The 15,878-nt window shown below is 41.0% G+C and overlaps 1 protein-coding gene across 1 annotated transcript in view; it reads left to right on the forward strand.

Moving 5' to 3' along the window:
- The window catches only part of LOC122797217 (cytoplasmic dynein 1 intermediate chain 1-like), a 796,503-nt gene that overhangs the window by 211,618 nt on the left and 569,007 nt on the right, over positions 1–15,878 (forward strand). Inside the window, exon 4 of the mRNA XM_044066048.1 lies at positions 10,373–10,488. Coding sequence (XP_043921983.1) covers positions 10,373–10,488 — 116 coding nt within the window. The remainder of the gene's footprint in view (positions 1–10,372; positions 10,489–15,878) is intronic.

Raw genomic sequence — 15,878 nt, forward strand, 5'->3', positions numbered from 1 at the left:
CTGCCTTAGCATACATCTCAAGATTTGGCAGGCCCAGGTCACTTTGCATAGAGGGGAGGGAAAGCATCTGCCTTTGAAAACTAGGCTTTTTACCTGCTCATATGGTTTTCTGAGGTTTATCCAAATAGTTCATGTGAGGGGAAACAATAGGACACAGGAAGCTATAAAGACCAAATGGAAGCGCATACAGGAAACTGACGGTATATAGTGACTCATATCCAGACTTAATGTTTTCCTTCTGGTGTTGTATGTTTTAGGCTTCCTATAAATCTGTGTGTAAATGGGTATCCATCATGCCAGTTAGTGTACTAAACAGGAGGAAGTCCACGTAAGTAATATGGTTCCGCTCCTGTAGAAATAGTCTCTATGAGAGGTGGTAATTTTGTTTTTAATACCAGATTCTTACTTCTGTTCACCTTGTATATCCAGATAAGCCACCAAAGTTACCTAGCTTCCAAAGATCGTTTGTGTCTTTCGGCTTTTCCCGGTTAGGGGTTGCCACAGCGGAACTCCGGTCCACTAATGATTGGTAGTTGATTTTTACATGCCGAGTTACCAGCCCTGATGCACAACCTTCAACAAAGGTACACCCATTCACGCATGTCTCCACGCAGAAGATGCTCTAGCTGAGAATCAAACCAGACAGCGTCTTACTGTGAGGCGGCAACGCTACCACATCACCACCACCGCAAGTTTTTTTACCTAGCTTCCTAAGTAATGCTGGTAAATCTCTCTGAATTAATGACATGTACCAAGAGGTCATCTGCATATAACACTAACTTATGAGAGTATTGCCTATGTTGTATTCTCATATGTCCAAAACATGCAGTCTCATTGTTGCTGGCTCTAGATCGAGGCCATACAAAACAGAAGAGACTTCTGTCTTTTGCCCCTAGCCAGCCCTAATAGGTCTGATAGAGTGCTTCCTCTTTCAACTTTGACATTTTTCCCATGTGTAGATCCTCCAATACTTGTGTAAACTTCTCTGGAAGGCCAAATGCAGTCAAAGCTTCAAAAAGACAAGCTCAAGTCACCCTATTGTAGGCCTTCTCTGAATCGAGGATCATCAGAAGCAGGGGCCACTAATTGTACATAGCTTCCTGTATAAGAAGTGCTGTTCTCCATATGAAGCCTGTCTGATACTGATGGACAAGGAAGGAAGCAGATAACACAACCTCTTGGTCAAGATGACCATAAACAATTTGTAATCATGATTTCAGATATAAATAGGTCTGTAGAAAGGCCACAAGTGAAGGATCCTTGCCCAACTTTGGTTTCAACTGCATCTTTTTTGAAGACTCAAGTTCAAGTCTGTGCGACCCCTGGCTATCATCATTTTCTCAATGTGTTCTGTTGCAGCTGGACTGGTTGTAGGAGTTAGTTTCTCATTTTCTCTGCATGTAATGCGGTTTGACATTTTTTACAAATGTCTGTGGTTTCTTCTTGTGAGCTTCCCATCTTTCCCCACAAACTCTGTATTACTACGGCTTCTGCCTGCAGACTTGCCGTCAATTTTGATTTCTTTGTCTCCATCTTGTAAGTCTGGTAGCTTTTTGGAGTTCCTGCTACACTAAGGCTTATATCTCTGCTGATTTATTTCCAGCATTACCTTCACTCAGTATTGATTTTCAGGCATTGGCACTGTAGTTAAAGTAGATAATCTGCTGTTTAACTTTCTGACCAGTATTTTAGCTTTTGAGAGTCCCTGGTGTAGAGTATTGCTGTGTTCAACATTTCAGGCTGAGGATCACCAAAGTTTTTAAAACCGCTGCTGCTGCTTGTTACAGTTTTTACTGTTTGGATGGTTCTCTCCCTGCTTGCTTGTTAAATTGTGGTTAGTGTGGAGTGGCTGTTTGTCTGAATTTGGATTTGCTTACAAAGCTTCTAAATTATTGACTTTGGGTTACTGACCATCAGCTATGAGCATATCAGATGTTCTTGGTCTGGGAAGTATACTTTAATGCTGTAATCTCCACAGGCCTCTGTTGAAAATTGGCTTGTTCCAAGTCTGACTTTCCCGGTAAGCAAATGTTAAATAAATAAATTATCCCTATACTAGGGTGTGTGAGAGTTGTATTCTTGGTCTCCTAGTCCTCAGTGGTTACAGTGCTTGCTGCTGTAGTATATACCATATAAAGGTAGAGTGAATGTTATGAGGGGCATTGGGTGGTGAATTAATGCCAGATGCTTAGCCAGATTGGAGCTGTGCTCTGGCCAAAACAGCGCAAAATAACTTCTGTTTATTAAGATGAAAAAATGTAGTTATCTTGAAAGTTGTTGACAGTCTATATAGGTTTATAGGTGACTATTCACCTAACTGCCATGAAGGGTTGTTTTAAATCTAGCCAAGGTCAGAATCAAACCCTGTACCTTTCTCCATTAGGTGAAGACCTTAACCATTATGCTACACCCTACCATAAAAAAATAATTTACTGACCATCAAGGAATCTAACCCTGATCTCCTATGTGGCAAGCAGGAATACTCACTACTACACTAATGAGAAGGACAACTGGAAAGTGACAAAAAACGAAACTCTGTACCTTCTGTCTCGGAGTTAAACACCTTAACTTTTATGGGAACTCCCAATGAGGTGAGAATCAAACTCTGCCCCCTGTGTCTGAGGTTAACACCTTAACCATTATACCACCCCAAAGTGAAGTTGTGTCTCTGAGGGTCATTACGCAAAGAGCCAGGCACTTTATTTATTTTCTTCATTCCTCTTTTGTCTGGGTCTGCATTTCCAAAGTTTAACTTTTTGATGCTTGGCCTCTCACGCCATCTGGTTCGATCCAGCAACCTCTGCCTCCAAGCAGCTAGGATTACAATCACATGCCTCTACCCCTGTCATAGCACAGGATTTGGATACAAAGATCATACTTTTCCCTTAGTCAACATTTGTTATGAAGTGCTACAAAAAATCTGATGATATGTATTTTTTCATATTTGAAAGAAGCAGCTGGGATGAAGTTTTGGGTTCTCTGTACGTACTTACGGTTACCTGCTGGATACTGTGAGTTTTCATTTCAGTAAAAATATATTAAAATAATGGAAGAAATGTGTAACAAAGATAAAAGATTAGGGTAGCTAATTGTACAAGTGAAAATGCTCTAGATCAAACATGAATTCTTTGCCCCTGTATTTTTTTTTTTTTTTTTTTTTGCAGAAGGACCACAGTAACTGAAAGTAAAGTTGGTATATCTGGGGGAATAGAAAGATAAAGGAAAACTGAGTGTGTGTCATTTCATTGCACTTGCTTACAGAATGGCAGTTTGTCAGGACTTTTCTGTATGGAACAAATACCCCAGCCCCCATGGGGGGGAGGGATGTTCGTGTTTCACTGTTGCAGTCATGACTGTAGGGTTCTCCCCTGCCGGCAGGCAGCCCTCGGTCGGCCAGAATCCCAACGTCTGGGTCTGGCGTCGGCTGTTCAACCATGCTGCCTGACGTCAGAGCGCCAGGAGTACAAAGCTGACAGCCGACACCATCTTCTCCAGTCTTTCTTGCCGTGCGGTGATAGCAGTTCGCAAGTGCCGGTCGGCTAACTCCTGACTATTTTTTTCTGATTTACTTCAGTCCGAAGATTTTCTTCTCCACTCAAAGCTAAGTACCCCATTGGGGAAACTTTCTTCTTGCTCCACTCCGATGTCAGAAAAAGTTAATTGTATTTCATGTGGGAAGCAAATACCTCATAAGGATTTTCATTCTTACTGTATTCCTTGCTTAGGCCCTGACCACGACGTAGCTAGTTGTCGGTTTTGTGCTAGATTCAATCAACGTACAATTAAGCGAAGGTACGATTTTGCTTTTCATTACTTCGGTAGGCGCTTTAACTACAAAATGTTGTCTGATATGGTTCCGGCTACCGGAGTTCACAAACGTCGCAAGGATAAAGACAGGCCTCCGAGGTCCAAATCTGATAGCGCACAAGCGGAGCCAGCTTCAGGTTCGGCCGTCGTCAGTGAGGCGCTTTTGCAGCCCCTGTCGGCCATTTCAGAACCGACGGCCGAAATGGACTCTCATGAGGAGCCAACCAGGCCTTTAAATATTTCTGTTGCAGGACCTTCGGACAATGCTCCTTCAGATGGGTCCGGAGCCGCTGTGCAGGTACCGGCTTCCGAAGGGGTTTTCAGGCCTACTCAGCTTCTAATAAAGGCAAAGCCAAAGACAAAGGCAAAGACTCCTTCTAAATCAAAGACTACAACACAGGCCTCTTCTGAACTGGCTCCAAAGTCACAGAAACAGTTACTCAAGATGGCGGAGGATTTACTTACTATGATTAGGGGTTCACACCCCCCTCCAGATAAAAGGCCAAGGCAGGATGTTTATTAGGATTCCTCTGATCAGGCTTCTGTTTCCTCAGTTTCTTCTTCTGATCAGGAATATTCTTTCCCTCCTTATGAGGATTCTGATGCTGAGGAATCCATTCCTTCAGCTTCTCCCCCTGAGGATTTCTCTTTTGGGGAAACTTTGCATGAAATGAGGGAACATTTCCACTGGGAAGGACAGGAGTATTCGGAATCTAAGAAAAGACTGAGGGATTTTCTTCTTCTTCCCCAACACAGACCCCTGGCTATTCCTCCTGTTTTGGATATTGTGGATGATGCCTTTTCGGAGGCTAACTTAACCCTTGACTCTTTTCCTCCTGCTCCTGTTAAGCCTGATAGATATTACAAGGTTCCTGATTCCCATCAGTTTTTATACAAGAACCCTTCTGCTGACCTTGAAACCATTTCTCAGGGTCCTAAGGGAGTTAAGGCCGCTTCTGCCAAAAATCCCATTCCTACTGAAAAGGATTCTCGATCCTTAGAAAGATGGGGCAAAAAGGTGTACATTTCTGCTACTTTGTCCATTAGGGCTTTAAACTATCAGTTTCATATGCTAAAATACCAGCAATTTCTCTTGTCTGTTTTAAAACAAAAGCTTACTTCCATTTCTGCCTGTGCAGATGATAAGGAATTACATGACTTATTGCATGCCACTGAACAAGTTGGGAAGCATGGTTTACACTGTGGATTTGATGCCTTGGAGGCTTCTTGTAGGGCTGCGGCCTCTGGCACAGTCATTAGAAGGCATGCATGGCTAAAGGAACAAAATTTGCCTGAACAAGTAAAGGCTAAATTATTGGATGCTCCTGTTCAGCATAATGTTTTGTTTGGATCAAATGCTGAAGAGGTGATTAAAAAGATGGAGGATAAGGCGAAATCCATGCAAACAGTTAAAGATTTCTTACAAGTACAGCCACCTAGATTTAGCAGGAATTGGCCTTCAAAAAATTGGTCCTTTCCCACTTCAGACAGGCCTCAGAGGGGTAGATATAGACGCTCCAGAGGAAGGCCTCAAACACAAGCTTCTTATAGACCAAGACAGTGGACTGCTTCCACCCCCTAGGGGAGGAAAGGACAGGTCACAAACTCAAAGGAAACAAACTCAATGACTCCCTCTGTTGGGCTACAGGAACTTCTTGCCTGGAAGCCCCTCTCGGAGGAAAACTCTCTTTTTTATTAAAATTGGACTCAACCCAAGACAAGTGGGTTTTGGATGTGGTTTTAAGAGGTTACAAATTCCATTTTCATACCTTGCCAAGGCCAAGCGGATGGCCAGACCTTCCAAAACATCAATGGACGGAGGCCTTAAACCAGGTGGAAGCTCTTTTGGCAATGAATGCCATAGAACTGGTTCCACTTTCAGAAATGGGAAAATGTTTTTACTCAAGGCTCTTTCTAGTCCCAAGGAAGCAAAACTCATGGAGACCCATTCTGGATCTGTCGGTCTTGAACACCTTTCTAGAGATTCCAAAATTCAAGATGCTTACTCTACAGCAGCTACTTCCAATGCTGTCCAAAGATGCATGGATGGTAACTTTGGATTTAAAGGAGGCATATTTACACATTCCCATGAGGCATGATCGCAGAAAATACCTCAGGTTCAAGGCCGGATCGAGGCACTTTCAATTCTCTGCACTGCCCTTTGGATTGTCTACTGTGCCCAGGGTCTTCACCAAATGCCTGGCTCCAGTAGTAGCTTACTGCAGACTCAAGGGAATTCAAATTTACCCTTATCTGGACGATTGTCTAATTCAGGCAGACAGCAAGGATGTCTTACTCCAGCATCTAGAATTTGTACAGAACCTCCTCAAGTTCCTGAGATTCTCTGTAAACATAAAAAAGTCAAATTTGACACCATCACAACAGATAACTTTTCTGCACTTCTAAACACCACAACCCAGATGGCATTTCTGACATCCGAAAAACAATTACAGCTTGCTTCAACTTTCAGAACCTTGGCAACTTTAACTCAACTATCTGCAAGGAAGTTCCTGCAGGCTTTGGGTTACATGGCCTCCTGCATCCTTCTCGTACCATATGCAAGACTACACATGAGGAAAATACAGTGGTACCTAAAAAGTGTATGGTCTCAGCATTGCCACAGTTTAGACATACTGATCTCTGTCCTTCCTTGCCTTCAAAAGTAATTTCTTTGGTGGTCCAGGGCATGTGCTCTAAACAAAGGGAAACCCTTCCGTCTGCCTCCTGCCACTCAGATTCTAACCACGGACGCCTCGGATTATGCTTGGGGAGCCCATTTTCAGGGCAATTGTCTGCAAGGCCTTTGGACAAAGGATCACAAGCACCTGCATATCAACTTAAAGGAAATGTTAGCCATTCAGAAAGCTCTATTGGCCTTCAGGAATCTTTTACAACCAGGACAACTACTAATACGGACAGACAACACCACAGTTATGTGGTACATAAACAAGCAAGGGGGATCTCATTCCTACCCCCTTTGCAGACTAGCCATGGATCTATGGAACACAGCTCTAGCTTGCAATCTGGATCTTCAAGCTCAGTTTCTACCAGGGAAACAAAGCTTCCTGGCAGACAGTCTGAGCAGAAACCTTTCGGATCCACATGAGTGGATGCTGGACACCAAAATATTCAGGATGATAACAGCAGTCTGGGGATGTCCTCACATAGACCTCTTTGCATCCCATCTCAATCATCAACTACAGAATTTTTGCACCAGGACTTTCCACAGAGAAGCTTGGAAAGTGGATGCCCTGTCATTCAGTTGGAGGAACCTCTCGGGATATGCATTTCCACCTCTTCCTCTTCTTCCACGGGTTTTATTGAAGATAAAACAGGACAAGCCCAAGATGATAATCTTGCTGGCTCCAAATTGGCCTTGGCAGTTTTGGTATCCAACTCAAATAAATCTATGCCTGGAGCCTCCTTGGGTTTTACCTCAGTCTCCAAACCTTCTGTCCCAACATCAGGGTCAGGTTCTACACTCTCATGTCAGAACTCTCAGCCTGGCGGCCTGGTTAATCCAGGGCCTTTGATTTCTTCTTTCCTACCCAAGCAGGTTATGGATGTCATTTTAGAAGCCAGACGTCCTAGCACTAGAAAATCTTATGCAGGAAAATGGAAAAGATTTTGTTCCTGGATGCAGGCTCAGGATTCTGATACTCTTCTTCCTAACATTACTTTAATTTTACTTTACTTGACAGATCTCTTACATAAGGGTCTCTCTTTCTCTTCCATTAAGAAAATTGCCTCTGCTATTTCTGCTCATTATAATAAGACCCTCCCATCTTTTCCCACCAGCTCATGACACAGTTTCTCAGCGGAGCTAAGAACTTAAGACATCCTAGATCTCCTCCTATTCCTGCTTGAGATCTCAACTATGTTTTGGAAAAACTAACCTTGCCTCCTTTTGAGCCTGCTGCCTCTTCTGACATCAAGTTCTTATCTTGGAAGACAGCTATCCTGTTAGCCCTAACCTCTGCCAGGAGAGTTTCAGAGTTACAAGCTCTTATGGCTGTGGAACCTTATATTATTTTTCATCAAGACAGGGTATCTTTGAGGACTAATCCTACCTTCATGCCTAAGGTGGTTTCCAAAGTGGCTTTAAATCAAACGATCCACTTGCCAACTTCTTTCCCCACTCCTCAAAATAAAGGGGAAAGGATCTTGCATTCCTTGGATGTACACAGACAACTACATTTTTACCTGAACAGAACCAAGGACATCAGAAAATCAGAACAATTGTTTTTCTTATAGGTTCATAGCCTAGTACCAACCTATGAACCTATCAGCCCTAGGGCCTATACAAGCCTAGCCATAACAATTCCCTGGCTATTTCTTCCCACATTATTTACTTTCCTGGACCCCTGTCTAGCAGGGCGACTGACGTGATCCCTGGGGTGAATTTCCTTTCTCCCATCCAAACGTCAAGGTTCCTCTTGAAGAGGTCCGAAGAGGCACTCTGCTTGACATGTATGGGCAATCTATTCTAGAGTCTGGGGAGTCTCTGGGTCAGGAACCTATCCCTCCAGCATGTTTTGTTTATTGTGATGACAAGGTTTAGATCCCTGGAGCGTGTAGCTCTGAGGGATTGGGATTTCTTTAAGTGTAGCATGTCCAACAGCTCTGGGTTTGACATGGCCTTGTATGTTAAGCAGTGATCGCCTCTGAGTAGACGATATGCGACAGAGTATAGCTGGAGTTTTTTAAGGCGGTCAGCGTATGCTTCAAGTTCCCAAGGTAAAAGCCATTTCAAAACAGACCATTTCTAAATGGATTGCTCATGGAATCAGATTTTGTTATTCACACCATGTAAAGCAAATCCCAGGGAGTATATGGACTCATTCCACCAGAGCTGCTGCCACTTCTGCGGCCTTCCTCAGGGGAGTTCCTACCAAAGACATTTTGGAAGCTGCAACTTGGAGTTCTGTGCATACTTTTTCTAAGCACTACAATCTACCTCTCTACTCTAAGTCTAGGGCAGGCTTTGCCTCTGCAGTCTTGCAGGGCTTTTTAGCCGCCCCTTCTTCTTTATGACCACCTCCCTTTCTTTCAGCTTTGGGATTCTACCCTACAGTCATGACTGCAACAGTGAAACACGATGAACATAGTACAGTTGTGTACACCTACCATAAATGTAGATGTTAGAGTGTCTTCACTGTTGCAGTCTGGGTTTCCCTCCCTCCTGTCCCCTCTTATTTTTACTTTTGTGTATTTCCTTTTTTCACCATTCTTCTGAGGTGTGTTTGCAAAGGTTATGGGACCTTTTTCATTTTGGGACTCCTGACATCTGGGGCAAGAAAAACTGGAGAAGATGGCGTCGGCTGTCAGCTTTGTACTCCTGGCGCTCTGACGTCAGGGAGCATGGTTGAACAGCCGACGCCGGACCCAGACTTTGGGATTCTGGCCGACCGAGGGCTGCCTGCCGGCAAGGGAGAAACCCTACAGTCATGACTGCAACAGTGAAGACACTCGAACATCTACATTTATGGTAGGTGTACACAACTGTACTTTCTTGTGCTTCCTTTACTAATATAATACAGCAGTTCCTATCGGCCCATCTTGTGGAAAATGGCATTTGTTTTGCACTTTCTCCCCCTGCTGTCTCATCAACAGCCTCCTCATAGTCATTCTGAATAATCATTCCTCATCTGTAGGGCAGGGTCAGTCTGGAAGGGGCCATCATTCAGACAGCCATCTGGGTACTTTGTACCTTAATCACTACATACACCCAACAAACCACTTAAGATTGGTTCTACAAGAGGCTTTTCCACCAAGCAGCAGCCCCACCCACACCCCATAACATGAGTCGTGCCTTCTCTGGTCCCCACTTGAGAAATTGCACTGCACAGTGTGTGATCCAGTGAGCGTGACCCTCCCTGTCCCCTAGGAAATGCGAGAGTGGCATGCCTTTTCACTCCTCCCTCTCCCTGGTTGCTTTAGTGCTGTGGCCCCTAATCAAATTCTGGTCACCTGAGTAGCAGTCAGGGGTCCATATTTGTGTGCCATGGAATCAGGCTAGGAAAACAATTAGGTAAAGTGATTTTGACAAAATGACATTTTTCCATCACTTTCTAAAACATAATTCTTATCCAAGACTTTGGTTCATCCATTTCTGGTGGGAAAAGTATCATTTTAGCTGCAGCCTCTGTTCCCTTGTGTGTGCGAGTGTGAGAAAATATATTTGGAAAGATCAAGGGAAGTCAAAACCTGAGTTTTTATTATCTTCATTAATGAAACCATTGGAAAGGTGTAGGTGACTTCTCATTTCGCTCCGACATGGATCAGATATATTTTTATTTGCAGAATGCATGGCAGATTGTAATATTTTCACCAGAAATATGAAATAAGGACCTTAATTTTGTGTCAGATGAAATTAAGAAGGAAACTATAATGGTCCTCCTTTTAGTACCAATTCCATACAAAAATTGTAGCTTTTTTAACTTGGTAGAACAATCAGAATATTTAATTTTGATATTTAGTGTTTGCATAGTTTCATAGATTTGTTTTATTTCTGCAATTTGGTGAGCAAGAACTGAGATGATATTTTGTTTATGTATTTACTTAGTCGTAGAATGCATAGGCTGGGAGTTTCCAAGATTACCCAAGTCAACTGCTTGCCACGGGAAGTTGTGAGTTACAACAAGGAGACCCAGACACCTGTTGCAGCTCACCAGTCTGAAGGTACTGTGCTTCTTTGCAAGTGCTTTGTTGTTTTCAGCAGTTGCATCATTTTTCTTTAAGCACTATCATGGTCTGACGTTACAACAGTACTGTTAAGTTCCAGTATGACTTCTTGAATTACAGGTTGCAGAATCTTTACATTTGTGCATTTTGTTAAGGTGCATTTCCCTTGAGACTTAAGCTGAAAGAATCATTTTTCGTGCACTAAGATTTGAACAATGTTTAGTAAAGTATCAAAATTGCTGAGCACAAAGGTGCCTCCAAACTAACCTAGAAAGTTGCATGTCCATATCTGACCTGGGGTTGAAAAGAACTAGCCAAGTGCTACTTCTGATTTTATAATAAGCTAGTTTTCATTGCATTTTTGCCAGCTAACATTTTGTAAGCTGTAATGTTACACTGTTCTTTTTATTTATTCTTTCATTGATGAGGGAGAACTTTGTTTTATGTATATGGGATTCAGTTCCACAGAAGTGGTATCCTCTGTGAAATATAGCTGCCTCTCCAATACCTTCTGTTGGTGTTGCAGAGGAGATTTTAGATCCATAGACTGAATATTTATGGTGCCATTTGACATGCTGATGTGCAGTAAATCCATCAGTAATGGGTCAGAGGATGCCTTGTATGACAGACAAAGTAACTTCTTAATGGTCTATAGGATACAGAGTATAGTGACATGACTCTGAGTTGGTCCTTATAGAAAATATTGTTTAGGCTGTGTCTCCTTTTCCTTTTAGTAATGTATTTCTGTGGATGTTCCACTTGTTGCATGTGTCTGGACAGATGCATAACAAGGGGGGTGTTATATTCAGTGACTGGGCTAATGAGGGCTGAGTAAAGGGGGATAACGACGTGTGTGTGTGTGTGTGTGTGTACAGCGCATGCAAGTGTGCGAGAAATACACATTTAATAAATATCTGAAAAATAAGACATTGTAGTGCACACCCTGTTTCTTCCCAGTCTGCTCTCAGAACCTTAATTTCTCCATTCCCATCACTTTATTCAACAGATCAACTTGCCCCTGACCTCTTAAGCAACCCTCAAATTTATTTACATCATTAATTTAGTGGTTATTTGTGGATGAATGTGGTGACTGCCTGGCTTGTGGTTAGCCCTTGTGGATGCTACCCTTTGCTCTCATCCTCTTGCTGTTTTGTCACAAGCACCATTTTAATACCTCTGATGACTCACTCTGTACAACTCCCTCAGGAGTTATGTACCAAGGATTTGCCACTCTCCATCTGAAATTATATTTCCTCATCCATGTCTAGCTATTGCCCTTTTGTCCCTTCTTCCGTCTATTTCACTTGCCTCCATGCAGTATGGTATGTCTGAAGTGTGCTTGTTTAATTTTGTGAAGCATGCATGTCCAGCTTTCTCAATATTTTCTCCTCATACCTCTTAGTGTGGTAAAGCATTGAAATATTGTGACAATGCAGTTACGTAGGAATTCACATAACATTTGAACTAAGAATAATTAATGCCAACAACAAACCAGTCTTCACCCAATTAAATTGCAAATTAAAGTGCTGGAAGAAAACATTTCTTTCCTTTTTCATGAAAACTCAAGTGATTAAAATGGTAGTTCAACTTAAAGTACTTTTTTCTCTTGCAACATCTTTCACATTTTCTTTAGAGTTGAACAGAATAAGGGATTAAAGTATAGTAAAGTCAAGAATAAGCTATGCTTAACTACCCTGGGTGGCAGAATCTACACTGGATATAATATCAAAAATTAGTGCTACAAGGGTAGTTAAAGAAGATTGCGATATCTTAATCAAGAACAGGAAGACGAGTTTTGTTTGCTGTGCAGATAACCTATAGATGAGATCCTAGGAATTTCAACTTGGGTCAGTGTTATATTGTACACATTCTTATGAATAGCTGGAACCAGAAAATCCAGGGTAAACTGGGTGTCCAGGAAAGGGCCAAGCTGATTCAAGCTAATTCTTTACCAAATATCCCCAGTGTATATCTATGTATAGTGTTCAAATTCATCCATCGGGGCAGCAGTCCTACCGAAGACCATTTTGACATGGCTGGATCACTACTACAAAATGTTGGTGTTGCTTTGTCCCTGGCGCAGATTGCCCTCCACATGATTTGGTTTTGTCAGGTGACAGGGACCAGATGGTTAAGTAGTATAGAGGTCTGCTATAGTACCACCTCTGCAGTACAGAAACCGCTGCCTTTTGGCTCAGACTCAATCCACTGAATAACAACATAGGTCAGTCACTTTCAGTATGGTTTGACTGTCATATGTGACCTTTTTGTTAAAGTATTGGAAATCCATAAACCAGTGGCCAAACCTGTTTTGTACAATTTATAAGTAGGTACATGACATGGAATCCTTCAAGATTTAATAGCGATGAGTGGAATTCATGGTGAATAATATTTTTATATGCTATATCTAATGATAACATTATTTTTCAACACACACATTATGGTGAAAGGATGGTTTATTAAGTAATTAAGACTCAAATCAGATAACTTGCCAGGCTAATGCAAAGATCCCCACTAATTGGAGTCCATTTATATTTGCGCCTAAACATAGGTTTTCTTTGAATGATTTAGAAGACTACATTTGATTTGTTTTCAGTTGATACTCTATATATTATAATATACAATGATAGGATGATCAGACTTTTAATTGTATGGATTTTAAAGACTGTTTGTATTTTCCATTGGTTGACTAGCCTAATCTGCATAGTTGAGTAACACATTAATTTTAGGATAAGTATACTGTGTTTAAGATATCTGTTCTAATGTTTTAGGTTGAACTGTTAATATTATTGGTGCTACTAGTTTGAGAACATTGAGTAATTTTCAGTTTTATGTTCTGTTGCATTTTTTATTCAAGTTTATATTCCAGGCACACGTATGGTGATATAGAATAGTTTTGTTAGAAAAAAAAAAACTCACTCTCGTCATACCCATGCCAGTCCATAATTGTGTCTTGTTTGATTTTATATAGCCTCCTTCTCCTTCTTGCTTCCAGAAGTGTAGAGAGTACTCCAGCTGTGACATTGCTAGTTCCTTCTACAGAGTGTGTGTGTGTGTGGGGGGGGGGGGTAATTTTAGCATCTCCAAAATCATCCTCTGTACTGTACACTCCAGCCTTCTCTCTACCTTTCCACCTTGAATAGAATGACTCAGCCTCAAGCTTCTTCACCCTAAATTTAATTCTTCCTCTGTATGTCATCTTTGGGTTCCTCCCTCTAATGTACAGAGACGTGCATGTTTGTATCGTATCTCAAACTGCTACAAGTAGAAGTTTGCAGAAATCCCCCTGTTCCAATATTTGGCTACAGCACCACTCTATTTTGTTGTCGTGCAAAACTTTTATGTAAGCAAGTGGGTTTTAAAAAAGGGGACACTAAATGTGATGAAATGTTTTCCTTTAGGAAATTTGTGTGAGTAGAGAAGTCCGCAGCTAAGGGCAGCTGTACATTCTGTTATGCTTCTATTAGGATAAGCTGACTATAGGTGCAGGCAATAAATCCCAAGAGTTCTGGGCATTGTTTACTGAGGGAATTGTAAAATTTAAAAGATACAATGGTAAGCAGCTTAGTAACAAGTAATGTTTGAAGTTATTGTAAGTGAATAAGAGTAGCTTTCCTAGTAACAAAGTACCACAATGCATTTATTAGAACAGTGAATAATTTAATTTAAAGATGGCCAGTGCCCTTTTTAAGGCTGAAAGTGAATGTTTTCTGAAAGCATGCAAGTTCTTTTTCACATCTGGGAGGGGAAAGAACAGACAGCAGTCTGTGTAAGAGCACAAGCTGTAATATGTATCTTAGCATTTATAACCTTAATTTTAGGTTACATAATGCCTGTAGGTGCTGCTGTTTATTTTGGGACAATTTGTTCCTATCGGGGGGGGGGGTTAAACTTCATTATTTGAACATATACATAGTTTTGTGTGTTTAAGTTACTAGGTTATTGGGGTGTTCTGTAGGTGTGTTTTTGAGGTTTTCATTAAAACAAAAACTCTTGTAAAACATGGCAAAGGCTTAAATGGAGATATCAAGAAACAGCTGTATAAAAGCTCAACCTGTCAAGCAGTGAGTGCATGTAATGCAAAAGCTGAACATAGACATTTAAAAAGATGGCATATATAATAGGTGGGAATAGTAACTTATGACTACACTATCTACATGATTGTGGAACAGAAATTCCCAAACCGGTATAGACAAAAAAAGTAAGAGTACTGAATTAAGAAATGCTGAGTGCAAATAGCAATGCTAGAGAAGAGAGAGACATGGAAAGAAATGAGCATTTGATAAAGGATTTTAGGATGGATATTCAACAGAATATTAGGGACAAAGCAAACCCTGAGTACTTATACAAATGTTAGAGAAGCTGCAGTAGTAATAGAAAAGGGAAAAAGATAATGTTTGATTTGTGGTAGTAAGGGGCAACTAGCAAGGGAGGAGGATTATGCTGGCAAGTATTTATTTGGGGAGAAATAATCAGCTTTCAGCAGTGAATGTTACTTGCAGGTAGGGACTGGAACTTGATTGCAACAGTGAAGATATATCTGAGGGATCCAAAAAGGGAAATATACTAAGAGGGAAGACTTCTGTAGAAATTTATGAAAATATCGAGTATGGAAGATGCAAATTCAGTAGTAAGAACTCTGAGAGATTTACCATATTATTCCCCAAGGTACAATAACAGGGTTAGACTAGACAGAAATTATATTTCATAGGAACATGTACATTTAATTTGAAGCTTTGACACACACCCAATAACTATTTTATATCATGTGCTAATAATAGCAAAGATAAAAATGAAGGGTAATAAAGGAGACATTGGTGCTTCCCCACCTACCTATGAAGAGAGAAATTTAAGGAATGGGCAGTGGAAATTTTGAGAGTTAAGGAAGATACAGATTTCTTCAGAAGTTTTAGCAAGTGAGTAGGATAAAATGAAAGTGGAGTTTAAAATATGGAAGAAATAAAAAAAAAAGAGATGTGGGTAAGTAACAGGAATTATTTATAGGGGCTGACAACAGGAAAAGAAGAGGTGCAAATGCAAAGTGCTACAGAGAAAATAAGGGAGTACCTGGATAATCTGCATGAGTTTAGAAAGACTGCTGTTAAGCAACTGCTTTTTTGAGAACACCAAAGTACAAAAAAATTAGCAGAACAACATAAACAACAGAAAGTAGAAAGGGTTGTTATCTAACTTAGCCTATAGCAAGAAAATAATTGGATATCCTATAGAAGTATTAGAGATACTTCAGAAATTGTATGAACATTTGTATAAAGAAAACTGTGCAAGAAACTTCTCTGTGTGGAAGATTTTCAGTCCATATATTTCTAGTTAATCACTGTATATTAATCAGATCAAGCAATACTATGCCTCTAATTCTACATGGCTGG

This window comes from Protopterus annectens, chromosome 3.part0 (assembly GCF_019279795.1).
Source record: "Protopterus annectens isolate FY-2018-M chromosome 3.part0, PAN1.0, whole genome shotgun sequence".
Classification (NCBI taxonomy): Eukaryota; Metazoa; Chordata; order Ceratodontiformes; family Protopteridae; genus Protopterus; species Protopterus annectens.